The 17,822-nt window shown below is 45.4% G+C and overlaps 1 protein-coding gene across 2 annotated transcripts in view; it reads right to left on the minus strand.

Annotated features, from left to right (window-relative positions):
* Window positions 1-17,822, minus strand: part of mpped2a (metallophosphoesterase domain containing 2a) — a 183,133-nt gene that overhangs the window by 126,315 nt on the left and 38,996 nt on the right. For both annotated transcript variants that reach the window (XM_052028810.1, XM_052028812.1), the window contains exon 3: window positions 9,429-9,610. In XM_052028810.1, coding sequence (XP_051884770.1) covers window positions 9,429-9,610 — 182 coding nt within the window. The remainder of the gene's footprint in view (window positions 1-9,428; window positions 9,611-17,822) is intronic.

The following is a 17,822-nucleotide window of genomic DNA, read 5'->3' on the forward strand; positions in this document are numbered from 1 at the left end:
TAACACAGATCAATTTATGTGGCACTTTTTCACTAATCAAAAAGAGATGGAAGGTTAAAATCAGCTTACTATATATCGAGCAGCAAGCAGGCAAAATAGAATTATTGCAAATAAATTACATTTCCTGCTCTCGAGGTAGATTGTTCAGACTACATTTGAGTGGAATCGAACATTACTTTTAAATGTGTCAATACATGATTCCATTTTCTAAGCTCAGCAGGCTTTAATCAAATAAAGTTTTAATTGCAGCTTCTAAAACATTGTCAAAGAACTACGCTGCATCACAGACTAAGTACACGGCACCAAAAGCTTTTATGTATTGGTTGGGAATCTGCAGTGATGTACTGGTTTTGTACCAACCATGTCTCTGTGGGTAGCTTAGGCTCCAGAGAGTGGGAGTCAAGTAACAGCTTCACAAGGGTGAATAAAATGTCCAAGCTGACACTCCCAGTGCAGAGGACCCTCAGTACTGTAAGAGATTGTTTTGTGGCACTGTAAGAGGTGATATCCCTTGGCTAAGACATCCAAACCAAGTCCTGGTTCCTCTATCAGGGTGCATCAATCACCATTAGCAAAACATATTTTCAGCTCATTATCACATTACTATTTGAGGGAGCTTGCTGTGTATAAATTCCATTACATTTCCAATACAGTAATTCCTTGAATTTTCATTCCTGGAAAAGATTTTGTTAAGCAAAACTTCGAAAATCAGAAGTGAGGAGAAATGGTAAGCTATTCACTGTAGCAAAAAATAGCGTTGTTAGTCAAAGACCTAAAAAGTTAATGGCATTTCGAGAAAAAAAATCGTAATTCCAATATCTGTAATTGAGGAATTACTACAAAACTTCAATGTTGGGATTCCCTTTAGTGTTGGAAGGTGCTACAGATAATAGATGAACAGGTCCATGGCCCAATGGTAAATTGGTTTATTATTGTCACATGTACTGAGGTACAGTGAAAAACTTGCTGTCCTTCCAGATCATTTCACTACAACAGTGCATCGAGGTAGTACAAGGGAAAACAATAACAGAATGCAGAATAAAGTGTTACAGTAACAGAGAAAGTGCAGTGCAGGCAGACAATAAGGTGCAAGGCCATAAAGAGGTAGATTGTGAGGTTAAGAGTCCATCTTATCGTACTAGGGGACCGTTCAAGAGTCTTGTAACAGCGGGACAGAAGCTGTTCTTGAGCCTGGTGGTACGTGCTTTCAGGCTTTTGTATCTTCTGCCCGATGGGAGGGGGGGAGGAGAGAGAGTGTCCAAGGTGGGTGGGGTCTTTGATTATGTTGGCTGCTTTACTGAGGCAGCGAGAAGTGTAGACAGAGTCCATGGAGGAGAGGCTGATTTCCTTGCTTTAGTTCCAAAGCTGATAACAAATAGTGATCCAGCTACAAGAGTCCAAATGCAATTGTGAAGAGAAGATTTGCATAGACAAAGAAACCAGCTCCTCTGAAGATCTCTTGTGATACTGTATTTATCCACCAACATAAACTTTACAAAACTTTCATTGGACCGCACTTGGAGTATTGTGTGCAATTCTGATCGCCCCATTACAGGAAGGATGTGGAGGCTTTGGAAAGGGTGCAGAGGAGGTTCACCAGATTAGAAGGTATGAGGTATAAGGGGAGCTTGGATAAACTTGGGTTGTTTTCTCTGGAGCGTCAGAGGCTGAGGGGAGACCTGATAGAGGTTTATAAAATTATGAGAGGCATAGATTAAGTAGGCAGTCAGAATCTTTTTCCAAGGGTAGAAATGTCAAGTACTAGAGGACGTGCATTTAAGATGAGAGGGGGGAAATTTAAAGGGGGTGTGCAGGCAATTTTTTTAAAAAAAAACACGGAGAGTGGTGGGTGCCTGGAACAGGTTGCCGGGGTGGTGGTGGAAGCAGGTACATTAGTGGCGTTTAAGAGGCTTTTCGATAGACACATGAATATGCAGGGTATTAAAGAATATGGATCATGTTGCAGGCAGAAGAGATTTAGTCAAATTTGGGCACAGACATCCAGGGACACTTGGACCCAGGGGCCTGTCCCTGTGCTGTACCACACTGTTTTATGTTCCAACTGCTACTGGAAACAAGACAATAACAGAGATTGGATCAGAGGGGGGATGGCTGGATTTCCCTTGTCCTTTCTGGAGAACAAATACAATTCATCACTTACAATGTGATTACAAACTGTACATCGCACAACATAACCTACTGGTACATTCCTGTCCCTTGACTAATAGCAATGGGGGCTTTAATCTCACTAACTTTGGCCTTCTGATGGGAACATAGAACCATCGTCAATCTGCTTGTTCCACCAAGACAGCCTTACTTGGGTGCATGTGGCGATGGATTTTGTTTGGTCAAATCCAAGGCTGAGACACTGCCCACAGCACCAGAGTTAGGAACTAATGGCTCTCGAGAGGGATGGAGTAGATTTTCCTCTTTGAGAAAATAAGTCCAGCATTTATAGAGCAATCTTCACAGCCTCGTAAAAATGGAAATTCTTTATTTCCTTTTATCTTTAAAGTCAATCCTTGTACATTTATGAACCATAATGTTGCACAAGGGATCTGCACCCTCAAATTCTGGTCTCCTTCAAGTCCCTCTGCTCTGGCAGCCATACACACGGCCAAGAAAGCTCACCTGAACCTCTAATTATTCAGGAGGCTAAAGAAATTCAGCATGCCCTGTTGACCCTCACCAATTTTTATAAATTCGCCATAGAAGGTATCCTGTTCAGATACATCACGGCTTGGTATGGCAACTGCTCTGCCCAGGACTGCAAGAAATTGCAGAGGGTTGTGGACACAGCTCAGCACATCACGGAAACCAACCTCCCTTCCATGGTCTACACTTCTCGCTCCCTCGGTAAAGCAGCCAACATAATCAAAGACCCCATCCACCCCAGACATTCTCTCTTCTCCCCCCTCCCATCAGGCAGAAGATACAAAAGCCTGAATTCACATACCACCAGGCTCAAGGACAGCTTCTATCCCGCTGTTATAAGACTATTGAACGGACTTCTTGTATGATTGGACGTACTCTTGACCTCACAATCTACCTCGTCATGGCCTTGCACCTTATTGTCTGCCTGCACTGCACTTTATCTGTAACTGTAACACTTTATTCTGCTTTCTGTTATTGCTTTTCCCTTGTACTTGATGTAATGAAATGATCTGTATGGACAGCATGCAAAACAACGTTTTTCACTGTACCTCGGTACAAGTGACAATAATAAATCAACTACAGCTGTCAAGTTCCAGAATTTCTTCCTTCAATCTCTCTACCTCTATCAGCCTCCCCCCTTTAAAAACACTCCCTGCACCCACTACTTTGACCAATTTTTTAATCAACTGTCTCTGGGTCTCGTCAAATATTGTTTGATAAACTCCTGTGAAGTGCCATTGTGATCTCCTGTGATATTAAAGGTTCTATATACCTGGTTGTTGTATGGCAGTTGATTGGCGAGCTCTCCTTGATTAAACTGTGCCTTTCTAAATGATTTATAACATCTGTCAGGATCTTTTCCATTAATGTGCCCACCTCTGATGCTCTCTTTTTAAATAATGGCACCGCATTAATAACATTCCAGTCTCTGATACTATCCTTACTCCACAGGCAGGGATCTGAAACCACTAGGTTTACCAATCCTGAAGCCCTTTTTGCAGTCATGATGAAAAATGTGACCCCCTTGTGCACAGTTGCTCATTGACCGCTGTGGAAACTGAATCGCTCTATGAGCTGCTGCTGCTACTAGAAGATTTATACTCAGGCCTCTGAGAACAAGCCACACTCACGGTCTACACAACCCTTCAAGAAGCAGAGTTGGAGAGCGGCCAGACTTTCTGGGGCTTGGCCTCAACGGCTCGGTCAGTGTGAACCTCTCCCACTGAAGGTTACCTCACACCCTAACAACCAAGGGCAAGGCAAGGTTGTCGACTCTACCCGGATGCAACTTCTGGAGCTTGGTCACATGACCTCCCTCTAAGTGTCTGAATTTTGATCTCGTCAGCTAAGACAGGAAAAACTCAGTTTAGAACGGAAGCAACAAGGGACACGAGATTGATTCCAGGGATGAGAGGGATGTCCAATGGGGGATAAAGTGGAAACATTTCTCTGGACTTTCGAAGAATCAAGAGGTCATCTTGTTAGAACATAGAACAGTACAACACAGGAGCAGGTCCTTCAGCCTACGATGTTGTGCCAAACTAATTAAACACCTAACTAAACTAATCCCTTCTGCCTGGACAAGATCCAGATCCCTCCATTGTCTGCACATTCATGTGCCTATTTAAGAGCCTCTTAACCGCCTCTATCGTATCTGCCTCCACCACCACCCCTCGCAGCACATTCCAGGCACCCACCACTCTGTGTAAAAAAAAACTTGCCCACATATCTCCTTTGAACTTGGGAGTTGGAATTGGAATATCATCGTCACATGTGCCGAGCTACAATGAAATATTTGTTTTTCATGCCAATCATACAGATCATTTCATTCCAACAGTGCTCTGAGGTAGTACAAGGGAAAACAATAACAGAATGCAGAATATAGTGTTACAGAGAAAGTGCAGTTCAGACAGACAATAAGGTGCAAGGGCCATAACGAGGTAGATTGTGAGGTTAAGTGTCCATCATATCGTACTAGGGAACTGTTCGGTAGTCTTATAGCAGCAACATAGAAGCTGTCCTTGAGCATGATGGTACGTGCCTTCGGGCTTTTGTATCTTCTGCCCGATGGGAGGGGGGAGAAGAGAGAATATCCAGGGTGGGTGGGGTCTTTGATTATGCTGGCTGCTTTACTGACGCAGCGAGAAGTATAGACAGAGTCCATGGAGGGGAGGCTGGTTTCTGTGATGTGCTGAGCTGTGTCCACAACTCTCTGCAGTTTCTTGCGGTCACAGGCAGAGCAGTTGCCGTACCAAGCCATGATGCATCCAGATAGAATGCATCGATAAAAATTGGTGGTCAAAGGGGCTGAATTTCTTTAGCCTCCTGAGGAAGTAGAGGCGCTGGTGAGCTTTCTTGGCCGTGGCGTCTATGTGGTTGGACCAGGGCAGGCTATTGGTGATGTTCACTCCTAGGAACTTGAAGCTTTCGACCTTCTCAACCTCAGCATCACTGATGCAAACAGGAACATGTGCACTGCCCCCTTTCCTGAAGTCAATGACCAGCTTTTTTGTTTTGCTGACATTGAGGGAAAGGTCGTTGTCATGACACCATGTCGCTAGGCTCTCTATCTCCTTCCTGTACTCCGACTCATCGTTATTTGAGGTTCGGCCCACTACAGTGGCGTCATTTGAAAACGTGGATGGAGTTAGAGCAGAAACTGACCACACAGTTGTGAGTGAACAGGGAGTAGAGTAGAGGGCTGAGGACGCAGCCTTGTGGGGCACCAGTGTTGAGAATAATCATGCTGGAGGTGTTGCTGCCTGTGCTCACTGATTGCGGTCTGTTGGTCAGGAAGTTAAGGATTCAGCTACAGAGGGAGGTGTTGAGTCCCTGGTCTCGGAGTTTGTTGATGAATTTACTTGAAATTATAGTACTGAAGGTGGAGCTGTAGCCCATAAACAATAGTCTGATGTCTATTACTGTCCAGATGCTCCAGAGGTGAACGTAGGGCCAGGGAGATGGCATCCACTGTTGAACTGTTCTGGCTATAGGTGAATTGCAGTTTTGAATGTTTGAACAGTTTCGAAGCAGAGTTGAACTTTTCCCCCTCTCACCTTAAATGCATGCCATCTAGTATTGGGCATTTCAACCCTGGGAATCATAAAATTCTGATGGGATACACACTGAGTGACTAAGCAATGGTTGCATAATGTTTAACTAACTGGACCAGCAGCTAGAGTACTGGACCACTGATCCAGTGACTCTTATCAACTTTTACAAATGCACCATAAAAAGCACCCCTATCCGGATACACACAGCTTGGTAGGGCAACTGCTCTGCCCAAGCCCACAAAAAATTGCATGGAGTTGTGAATACAGCCCAGTCCATCACAAAAACCAGCCTCCCCTGCACAGACTCCCCCTACACTTCCCGCTGCCTCGAGAAAGAAGCCAACATAATCAAGGACCCCTCCCACCCCGTACATTCTCTCTTCTCCCCTCTTCCATCAGGCAGAAGATACAAAAGATTGAGAATGCATACCAACAGGCTCAAGGAAAGCTTCTATCCCACTGTTATAAGACTCTTGAATGGATCTCCTGTATGATAAAGAACTCCTAATCTTATAATCTACCTCATCATGGCCCTTGCACCTTATAGTCTGCATGCACTGCACTTCCTCTGCAACTGTAACACTTTATTCTGCATTCTGTTTTGTTTTCCCTTTGGATGACCTCGATGTACTTGTGTATCGAATGATCTGTCCATATGGCATTTCACTGTATCTTGGCACATGTGACAATAATAAACCAATTACCAATGACCACCCTTTAAGGGAATGACTTCATGACCAGCTACCACTTGTTGAGAGAATTTTTTTCCTCACCTATTGAGGAGGTGATTCCAGGAGTTAGACCCGGCAACAATGTAAGAACACAGATATACTTCCAGGTCAGGATGGTATGAGACTTGGAGGGGAATCTACAGGACAGGTGTTGCTGTGGGCTCATAGAAAGAGTGAAGATCTGTTAAGCTGGTGATAGGTGCCAGTGAAACAGGTTGGAACTGCTCTTATGTAGAAGAGCAGATTGTATGATCATAATGACACAAACAGATTACCAATATCTTTCGGGGAAGAATGCTCATCTGGCTTCCTCCCACATTCCAAAGACGTACGGGTTAGGAAGTTGTGGGCGTGCTATGTTGGCGCCGGAAGTGTGGCGGCACTTGCGGGCTGTCCCCAGAACACTCTACGCAAGATGCATTTCACTGTGTGTTTTGATGTACATGTGACTCATAAAGGCATCTTACTCTTATCTGTATGGCTCCAGACCAACTGCAATGAGGTCCATTCTTAACTCCCTCTGAATTGGCCCAGAAGACCCACTCAGGAGGCATTTGGAGATGGACCATAAGTGCAGGCAATCCCCACAAGCAGCAAACAAAGAAAGAGAGGTTACCAGACTGTTCTGCCCGTATGCTGAAACTCAGCTTGGTACATCAACTGCTCTGCCCAACACCGCAAGAAACTGCAGAGAGTTGTGAACACAGCTCAGTCTATCACAAAAACCAGCCTCCCCACCACTGACTCCGTCTACACTTTCCCACTGCCTCCAAAAAGCAGGCCAGCAGGACACCACCCACCCCTTTCATTCTCTCTTCTCCCCTCTCCCGCCAGGCAGAAGATACAAAAGCTTGAGAAGACGTGCCGCCAAGCTCATGAACAGTTTCTATCCCGCTGTTATCAGACTCTTGAACAGACCACTTAGACGATAAAGACCCGAAACGTCGACTGTCCATTTCCCTCCACGGATGCTGCCTGACCCGCTGAGTTCCTCCAACAGTTTGTTTTTTTTGTTCCAAGTTAGTAGTGACTGGGTTCCACCTCTGACATACACCCAACTGTCCTACTGATACAGATTTGCAAACTACAAGGGACCTCGATGGGAAGGACCTGAACTGACAGGTCAGGCTACATTTGTTCACGAATGTGTACCTATCACCTCTTTCACATCCCCTTCCCGGTGGTGCCTCGTTCTCCAACCCTCAGCTCTACCCCTTCCGTTATTGTAGCTTTAGCATTTCTTTCTGCACTACCTCAGTCTGCACTACATACTCTGCACCATTCCCTTGATCTTGCACTCATCGTTGTATTTATTATTACCGTGTATACTGTTTACTCCACACGAGCAAGGAATTTCATTGCGCCCTGGCGTATATGACAATAAACTTAACCTGATTTGAATCTTGAAAGCAGCTAAGAGGAGGTTTTCACTCTGAGGGTAGTGGGAGTCTGGATTTCACTCCCTAATAGATGGCGGCACGGTAGTATAGCGGTTAGCGTAACGCTATTGCAGCGCCAGCGACCTGGGTTCAATTCCCACTGCTGCCTGTAAAGAGTTTGTACGTTCTCCCCTTGTCTGCGTGGGTTTCCTCCGGGTGCTCCGGTTTCCTCCCACATTCCAAAGACATACAGGTTAGGAAGTTGTGGACATGCTATGTTGGCGCCGGAAGCGTGGCGACACTTGCGGGCTGCCCCCAGCACATCCTTAGCAACGCAAAAAGACATATTTCACTGTGCTTCGATGTACATGTGACTAATAAATAAATATCTTATCGGCAGAAACTCTTATCAACTTTCAGGAGGTTTCAATAGGTGCTCGAAAAGCCAAGGCCAGCAGGGCTACTAATGCATATTACCAGGTCTATATACACTTCTGTACAATGTAGACATTTTCCTACTTTATAAAGACCCAGTGCTAAAAGGGGTGAAGCAGTTGGGTAGGTCTTTTTCAACCAGCACAGATAATGCAGGCCAAATGACCTTGTGTTATGCTGTAAATTTTCCATGATTCAATGATCTCACAGCCTCTAGAAGAACAATAAAAGGTGAAACTGCTCAGCAGGTCAGGCAGCGTCTGTGGAGATAGGAATGGAGTTAGCATTTCTTCCCCCTCCCTTCCCTTGCGGTATTTTAGACTTCATTCCTCTCCCATCTACCCCTCCTCCAGACGCAGCCTCGCCACCCTCTCTCAGCCAACGCCACCACCACTGGTGTCATTCAGTCACCCCTGGCACCACCTACCAGATCGTCAGAACTTCGAGCCGAAACACGAGCTCTGTCTCTCTTCCCTCGGACGCTGCCTGTCCTGCCGAGTACTTCCAACATTTTCCGTTTCTATTTTAGATTTCCAGCACATCTGCAGCTTTCGGATTTTCACCGCAGGAGGTGGGAAGGGCCTTACTCTTCCCACAGCTGATGGTTTTAATCCTGGTTACAAGGTGCTTTACCCTGTCTGCTAATTGCTGAGCAACTCAGAGAAAACCTGGCCTTTGCATTGAAGGAGCAACTACTTCAGACCAAACTGGAGGGGATAATTGCCAAAGGATCCCATTTCCCCCATTTGAATCTGACAACATCCAATTTAAACAATGCAACAAAGGACACACTCATTATCCCTTCATTATTAGCGACTTAGCACAGAGTGAAGGTGCATAATATTTTTTTTTGAAACCGCCCCACAGGTTGATCCACTTGAGATGTGCAGAAAGACCCCCCCCCATTGTGTTTGTCCCTCCCTGCTCCCCGTCAGCCCCTCTTGAGCTTTGCTTTCCGTGATCATTTTAAAGAAGGATTGGTTGGTTAGGATGGGGTTGGTTTGAAGGCAGGGAGAATAGAGGAAGGTGGAAGATATTGTTAATTAGAATCCACTGTCTCTATTGTAGCAACCTGCAGTCACTGGTACTTTGATTTAATCATCAAAATTGTGAAAGGCATTTATACAACACAGGTTAATTAGGATCACAAAGAGCAGTAAAAAAAAGTATCTTACCTAACCAATCGTTGAACTTCTTAACCTCAGTGGGGAGTCCCAGTTCTGTGAAATCGCCCGTGTGGAGCAGAATATCCCCGTACGGCATCTGAATGCCGTCTGTTCGCGAGTGTGTGTCTGAGACACAGACAAACCGTGTGTGGCCTGCTGGTTTTGGAGTGTCATATGGGATAGGGTCAACCCTGAGTGCATGCACAATAAGATAAAGAGAGAAAATCATGGAGTTAACAAGACATTAATTTATCTGGTGCTTCCTCATTACTGACCGGTCCAAACACACATGCAGACCAGTTAGCATTAATTAACCTTTAAATTGCAACAGCATTCCACTGATAACTTGCACACACATAGGTCACTCCGGAAACAAGGAATTGGAACATAGGCAGCGTGAGAAACCATGTCCGTTTTTTTTAATAAATTAAAATGTAATTACAAATGATTTACAGTACCTCATTAAAAATTATGCTCTAATTAAAGTCGCTTCAGAAACTGGGCCCAATGCTGTTCTACAATTAACTTGACAGTTTTTCAGACAAGGAGAAATCAATTCATTTTTTGTTTCCGCACTAAGGACAGGTTTCTCAACTGAAAACAGAATTTCTGGGTCTCCATTTTCCTTTTAAAAAATTATATTTTATTCAGCAGTTAAATACCACAGGGGTATAAGGACAAATAAAAAGCTTACAAATCAAAACACTTTGAAATGATGGAGCACCTTTCATTCTAAGATAGAAACAAGAATCTATCACGAGATGTATCTGGATGAAGGAGGCCATTTGGCCCATCTGTAATGCATCTTTCCCTCATAATGAGACCCAAAGGTTTTTTTAAAAAAATATTCCCAGCACATGGGGATCACTGACGAGGTCAACATTTAGTAGCCCGGGTGGCTTGCTGGGCCATTTCAGAGGACAGTTGGAGTCACCATATGATTATGGGACTGGAGTGACACACGGGCCACATTGGGATAGATGGTGGATTTTGATGTTCCTTTATCCATGTTGGATCTAGAACTCCTGTCCCAACAGCATTGTGGGTGCACCTTCACCACACGTACTCCGGAGGTGGATGAAGATGGCTCACCCCCCAACTTTCTCAGAAATGAACAGGGATTGGACAATAATAGTCGGCCATGCTGGCGATGCCCACAACCAGAACATTTTTTTTAAAAAAATCATACCCCAAAAAGGACATTACGTAGAATATAGAACAGTACAGCACAGGAACAGGCCCTTCAGCCCACGATGTTGTGCCGAACTAATTAAGCTAGTGACACCCACTCCCTTCTGTCAGCACATAATCCATATCCCTCCATTCTCTGCGTATTCATGTGCCTGTCTAAGAGCCTCTTAAACACCTCTATCATATCTGCCTCCAATACCACCCCTGGCAGTTCATTCCGGGCACCCACCACTCTCTGTGTAAAAAACTTGCCCCACGCATCTCTTTTGAACTAGCCCCCTCTCACTGTAAATGCATGCCCTCCAGTATTAGACATTTCGCCCCTGGGATAAAGATACTGGCTGTCTACTCTATCTAAGCCTCCGATAATTTTATAAGCTTCTAACAGATCTTCCCTCAGCCTCCACCACTCCAGAGAAAACAGACCAACTTTGTCCAACCTCTACTTGTAGCACCTGCCCTCTAATCCAGGCAGCGTCCTGGTGAACCTCTTCTGCACCCTCTCCAAAGTCTCCACTACAGGCTCAGTAGTGTAGTGGGCAGGCAAGGTAGTGTAGTGGTTAGCATAACGCTATTACAGCGCCAGCAACCTGGGTTCAATTCCCGCCACTGTCTGTAAGGAGTTTGTCCGTTCTCCCCGTGTCTGCGTGGGTTTCCTCTGAGTGCTCCGGTTTCCTCCCACATTCCAAAGACGTACGGGTTAGGAAGTTGTGGGCATGCTATGTTGGCGCCAGAAGCGTGGTGACTCTTGCGGGCTGCCCCCAGAACACTCTACGCAAAAAGATGTATTTCACTGTGTGTTTCAATGTACATGTGACTAATAAAGATATCTTAGATCTTACATGCTTCCTATAATGAGGCGACCAGAATTGAATGCAATACTCCAGATGCGGCCTAACAATAGTTTTATCGTGAAATTATTGTGACATTAGTGACCTTTCAATGGATTTTTTATGGCAATAGTCAGTACCAGTGATGCTAGCTGTTCATTCCAAGAAGTTCTCTATTTAATTAACTAAATTTAAACTTGCCAGCTTCAGTGGAGAGATTCAAACCTGTGCTTGTAATCAACCCACAGGTACAGCTCTCCCCACCATCGAGGACATCTACAAGAGATGATGTCTCAGGAAGGTGACATCCATCATCAGGGACCCCCACCATCCGGGCCGTGCCCTCTTCTCGATGCTGCTATCAGGCAGGAGGTACAAGAGCCTGAAGACCCACACCTCAAGGTTCAACAACAGCTTCTTCCCCACTGCCGTCAGGTTCTTGAACCCACCTGAAAAAACTTAACACTACCCCGGACTATATTACTTTTCTCTCTCTCAGTCTTGCACTAGTGTTATGTTTATTTTGTACACATGCAAGTTATACATATTTAACTTAAGTTTGCCTTTGTCTTGTAATGTACTGTGCTGCTGCTGCAAAAAGCTGATTTTCATGGCATTTATAACCTGGGTATGTTTGCCTATGACAACAATAAACTTGAACTTCAATCTTTTCAGCAACTAAGCTACAAATGACCCTGGTGTGAAGCAGCAAGATTATACGGATACTCAGATGAACAATGACAAGTTGCTGGTAATACAGTGACACAGCAGTAGATTGTTCCATTATGGGCAGGGATATCTTGGACAAGTAGCTCAGTTACCTAGCCTAAGCAAGGAGCACACTCAGTCTCAAAACCTATTGTGGTGTCGTTTGGAAGGTACACCACAATTACTGTAATTTCAAAAAGAAATAAAGGAATAATGAGGTAGTGTTCACGGGTTCATGGACCGTTCAGAAATCTGATGGCAGAGGGGAAGAAGCTGTTTCTGAAGTGTTGAGTGTGGGCCTTCAGGCTCCTGTACCTCCTTCCCTGATGGTAGTAGTGGGAAGAGGGTATGTCCTGGATGGTGAGGGTCCTCAGTGATGGATGCCGCCTTCTTGAGGCACCGCCTCTTGAAGATGTCCTCAATGGTGGGGAGGGAGGTGCCCGTGATGGATTAAAAAAAAATGGTGCTGGAGAGGGGCGACTTTTTATGTGTAGCACCCCAGGGAATCATCAAATACTCCCGCTTACAATGACTTCAGCTGAAATCTGCAGCCACAGACCAATGGCTGGATTTGACTATTCAACAATACCAGCACTGTTGGGCAAGAACTAGCTCAGAAAACTAAAATGTGTTTGGAAGGATGTGTTTAAGGTCCACAGGTCACACTTGAGGGCTTTGATACACAGATACACTGATGTCTCGAAGGATGGTTACACAGGAGTTGCCCAACAGAAGGCACATATACTGTACATACTAAACTGGTCTACCTCAAGTCACAGTCAATGCCTTGGTCATTGAAGAGCCATGTTGAAGAAGAGCTGTCACACTAAGGAGAGACGGAGTTTTACTGAAAGCAATTCAGAGTGAGTGGGCAATTCCACTGGTGGTCACACCCAAGGTAGATCCAACAGTGAAGTAACATGGAGTCAGGCAGCTGATTTTGATCGATAATCATCCCATACTTCCATATCATGCAGAAGCAGATTGATTTGGCTCACAGAACAATCCATTCCCCACTAATATTTGAACCAGTGTCCCTCATAAGATGCAGGAGCAGGAGTGGACCAATCAGACCCTCAAGGCTGTTCTGCTATTCAATAAGATCATGGCTGATCCAAACTTGGCATCAACACCACTTTCCCATTCTCTTCCCAAACCACTTGACACAAACGTCTTATTAACCTCCACCTTGAATATATCCAGTGACTCCGCCTACACAATTCACTGGGGTAGAGAACTCCAAAGATTCTCAGCCCTCAAAGATATTCCTCCTCATCTCCATTTTAAGTGAGTGATCCCTTACTCTACACATGGCCCCTATGTGTATTCACCTCAATCTGGCCATCACTTAAATGGGGGAGTACTGGGGAAAACTATGCTTCCTACTGATCCGACCAGCAGACTAAATTCCATAAGGATTACAGTAACACACACTGATCAAAAATGTGAATGACCTAGCAACGATCTGTCAGTAACCAGTGCGAAGCAGCGGGAACATTGTCTCATCAGCCGAGTTACTCCATTTTCACACTAGTAAGTATCAGAGTCATACAGCACAGAAACAGGCCCTTCGGCCCAACTCGTCCATGCCAACCAAGTTGCCTACTTGAGTTAGTCCCATTCGCCTGTGTTTGGCCCATATCCCTCAAAACCTTTCCAATCCATCTACCTGTCAAAATATCTTTTAAATGTTGTAATTGTACCAGTGATAATTGTAGTTGTACATCCTCTGGCAGCTCGTTCCATATACCCACCATCCTCTGTGTGGAAAAGTTGTCCCTTAGGTCCTTTTTAAATCTTTCCCCTCTCACCTTATACCTTCTACTTTTAGACTCCCCTATTCTGGGAAAAACACTGTGACCATCCACCTTATCTACGCCCTCATGATTTTCCATACTCCTATGAGGTCATTCCTCAGCCTCCTATGCTCCAGGGAAAAAAGTCCCAGCTTTTCCAGCCTCCTCTTGTAACTCAACATCTCCAGTCCTGGTAACATCTTTTCTCATCGCTTTCCAGCTTAAAAACATCCCTCGAAGAACAGGGCGACCACAACTGCACACAATACTCCAACGACTTGTACAGTTGTAACATAACATCCCAACTCTTGTGCTCCGATGAAGGCCAGCGTGCCAAACGCCTTCTTCACCACCCTGTCTACCTGTGTCTCCACTTTCAGGGTGCAGTTAACTATGCTATTGTGCATTATCAGTCCAGTCACAAATGAGCCTCTTTGCTAGTTTCAGATCTAAGATTACTTTATTAGTCACAAACACACAGTGAAATGCATCTCTTGCGTAGAGTGTTCTGGGGGCAGCCCGCAAGTGTCGCCACGCTTCCGGCGCCAACATAGCATGCCCACAACTTCCTAACCCGTACGTCTTTGGAAAGTGGGAGGAAACCGGAGCACCCGGAGGAAACCCACGCAGACACTGGGAGAACATACAAACTCCTTACAGACAGCGGTGGGAATTGAACCCGGGTCGCTGGCGCTGCAATAGCGTTATGCTAACCGCTACACTACCGTGCGGGTAATATAACAAAATGAGTTGTCAGATATTGAGCCTGTCAACCATGGCCTTTTTGTGGAACTCTTGGGCAAGTCAGCAGCTGTGGGCTTGAGTCCTGCCCCAGAGATTTAAGTTCATAGTCAAGGTGTACCCTTCCAAAAGAACACAGAGGTGGGACTGGACTACCAGAGATGCCAACTATTCCAAGCTCTCACTAGTCTCAAGTATCCCACAGAAATGTTTCAAAGAAGAGATCTCCCTGGGGCCCGAGGGTAATATTCACCCTCAATCACTCACCTTCACTGATACAGGTGACCTATCCACTATCAGCAAATCCTCGAAGGAAACCGGTGATCCCACAACTGCCCAAAAGACAGCTGTTGGAACACCTAACTAAACCAGTGGTAAACACATTAACTGCCCTCTGGGGCTCTGCTGATTAACTCTGCATCTCCCCCATCATTCAGAACAAACAAAGCTTTATTGAGAGGGAAGGTGAATTGCTCTCGAGTTGATATAGAGATTCAAAATGGTATTTTTACAAAAAAAAACCACATGGTTATGCAACGTGGCTTGAGATTACACAAAATGATCAAAAGTTGGATGAAAGGAAAGAACAGCTCCTGGGATTTCAGAATCCGTTCATTATAAATTCAAAAGCAGGGCCTCCTTGCATTGAGATTCTCAATTTAATCTGCACCAACATTGATTATACACACAGTCTGACAGCAAACCCGTGTGGGGAACAGTTCAGTACTTGACCACAAGGGATCAAATCGAGCCGACGTTCCCAAAGGAAATCCCAGTTCTGTTTGGCTTCCTGAGAGCAGGACATTGGCTTGACTGGCCCCCTGCATCCAGCCCAGGAGGGGGCACTGTGGGTGCTAATTGCAGATGGAGGTTGGATCAAGCTTGACCTGACCCATCAATATCAGGTCCCCCACCAAATTACTGCCTTCTCCCCGCAACCCGCTTCCCAATCGAGCACCTATCTCTGCCTTAAATACACCCAATGACTTGGCCTCCGCAGTGCTCTGTGGCAACGAATTCCACAGATTCACCACCCTCTGCCTGAAGAAATTCCTCCTCATCTCAGTTCTAAAGGGACTTCCCCTTATTCCCCGCCAGTAGGAGCATTTAATGGCTCTGGGCCTGTACTTGCTGGAGTTTAGAAGGATCGGGGGGATCTCATTGAAACCTACCGAATATTGAAAGGCCTGGATAGAGTGAACGTGGAGAGGATGTTTCCAGTGGTAGGAGAGTCTAGGACCAGAGGGCACAGCCTCAGAACAAAGGGACGTCCCTTTAGGACAGAGATGAGGAGGAATTTCTTCAGCCAGAGGGTGGTGAATCTGTGGAATCCATTGCCACTGACGGCTGTGGAGGCCTAGTCACTGGGTGTATTTAAAGCAGAGGTTGATAGGTTCTTGATTAGTAAGGGCGCCAAAGGTTACGGGGAGAAGGCAGGAGAATGGGGTTGAGAGAAAATAGAATCAGCCATGATCGAATGGTGGAGCAGACTCGATGGGCTGAATGGCCTAATTGTGCTCCTATATCTTATGGTGTTGTGGACTTCATCAGGTTCTATAAATTACCTCCAGTCTTGGTGGGTGTTACAATTGTAGGAAACATACGGAGATTAAGTTTTCAGGAAGTTGAGTGGGGCCATGGCAACTGATACTTCAGGTCCAGGGCAAGATTGAACCAGGAGCACACAGGCTCATTTGAAGCATTTAAGCAACACACTGCTGCAAACAACTTACAGCAACAAACAAGATGCTGGAGGAACTCAGCCGGTCAGACAGCATCTGTGGGAGGAAAGGACTTGTCGACGTTTCGGAAACCCCAGAGGTTCATAGAATTTTCCAATCGGACCCTTGCCATGGATAGAAAAGGTTTGGAAGGTTATGGGCCAAATGCAGGCAAATGGGTCTGGCTTGGATGAGGCATCTTGGTTGGCATGGACGAGTTGGGCTGAAGGGCCTGCGTTCCATATCTCTATGACCTCTCTTGACTGCAACACACTCTCATTGGTCCTGGTTGGCTGAGCTTCCATTCGTTCTCAGTGAAATCCCTCCGAGAACTTCCTTATACATACCCAATGCAATTCCTTTAAGAAGGTTCAGGAGGAGAATGATCAAAGGGAATCTAGGCTGCTAGTCCGTGATACTTTTTTTACCACCAGTTTGAAATTTAATCTGCAGCTTCAGAGGAAAAGATAAAAGGAATATCAAGCTTGTTTCTTACTCCAAATTACACAGCACAGCAAGCCCCGCGAGTTAACAAAGGAGTTTGCTCATGTGTGTTCGGTGCTGGGAGGAGGCCACTCAGCCCTTCAACCCTTTCCCCTCACTCAATTAGATTGTGGCCATTTAGAACATAGAACAGTGCAGCACAGGAGCAGGCCCTTCAGCCCTCAAGGCTGTGCTGAACTAATTAAACTAGTAATTAAATGCCTAGCTAAACTGATCCCTTCTGCCTACACAATATCCATATCCAGCCATTCGTGTGCCTAAGATCCTCTTAAACACCTTGATCGAATCTGCCTCCACCAGCGCCCCTGGCAGTGCATTCCAGGCACCCACTGCTCTCTGTGTAAGAAACTTGCCCTGGGACAAAAACTTTCCTCTCTCACCTTAATGTATGCCCTCTGGTATTAGACATTTCAACCCTGGGAAAATGATACTGGCTCTTCACTCTAACTATGCCTCTCATAACTGTATAAACTTCAGTCAGGTCTCCCCTCAACCTCTGATGCTCCGGAGTAAACAACCCAAGTTTATCCAACCTCTCCTTATAGCATCTACCCTCTAATCCAGGCAGCATCCTGGTGAACCTCTTCTGCACCCTCTCCAAAACCTTGATATCCTTCCTGTAATGGGGCGATCAGAATTGAATGCAATATTCCAGATGCAACCTAACCAGAGTTTTATAAAGCTGCAACATAACAACCTGTCTCTTGAACTCGACTAAAGGCAAGCACGCCGTACACCACCTTTACCATCCCATCAACCTCTGCAGCTACTTTCAGGGAGCTATGGATTTGGACCCCAAGATTTAAAAATCTTTTGTTTCATACACCTTGAAAACGTTGCCAGTGGGTAGAAAGAGAGGAGACACAAGACACTGCAGATGCTGGAACGTGGAACAAAAAACAATCTGCTGGA

This window comes from Pristis pectinata, chromosome 14 (assembly GCF_009764475.1).
Source record: "Pristis pectinata isolate sPriPec2 chromosome 14, sPriPec2.1.pri, whole genome shotgun sequence".
Taxonomy (NCBI): Eukaryota; Metazoa; Chordata; class Chondrichthyes; order Rhinopristiformes; family Pristidae; genus Pristis; species Pristis pectinata.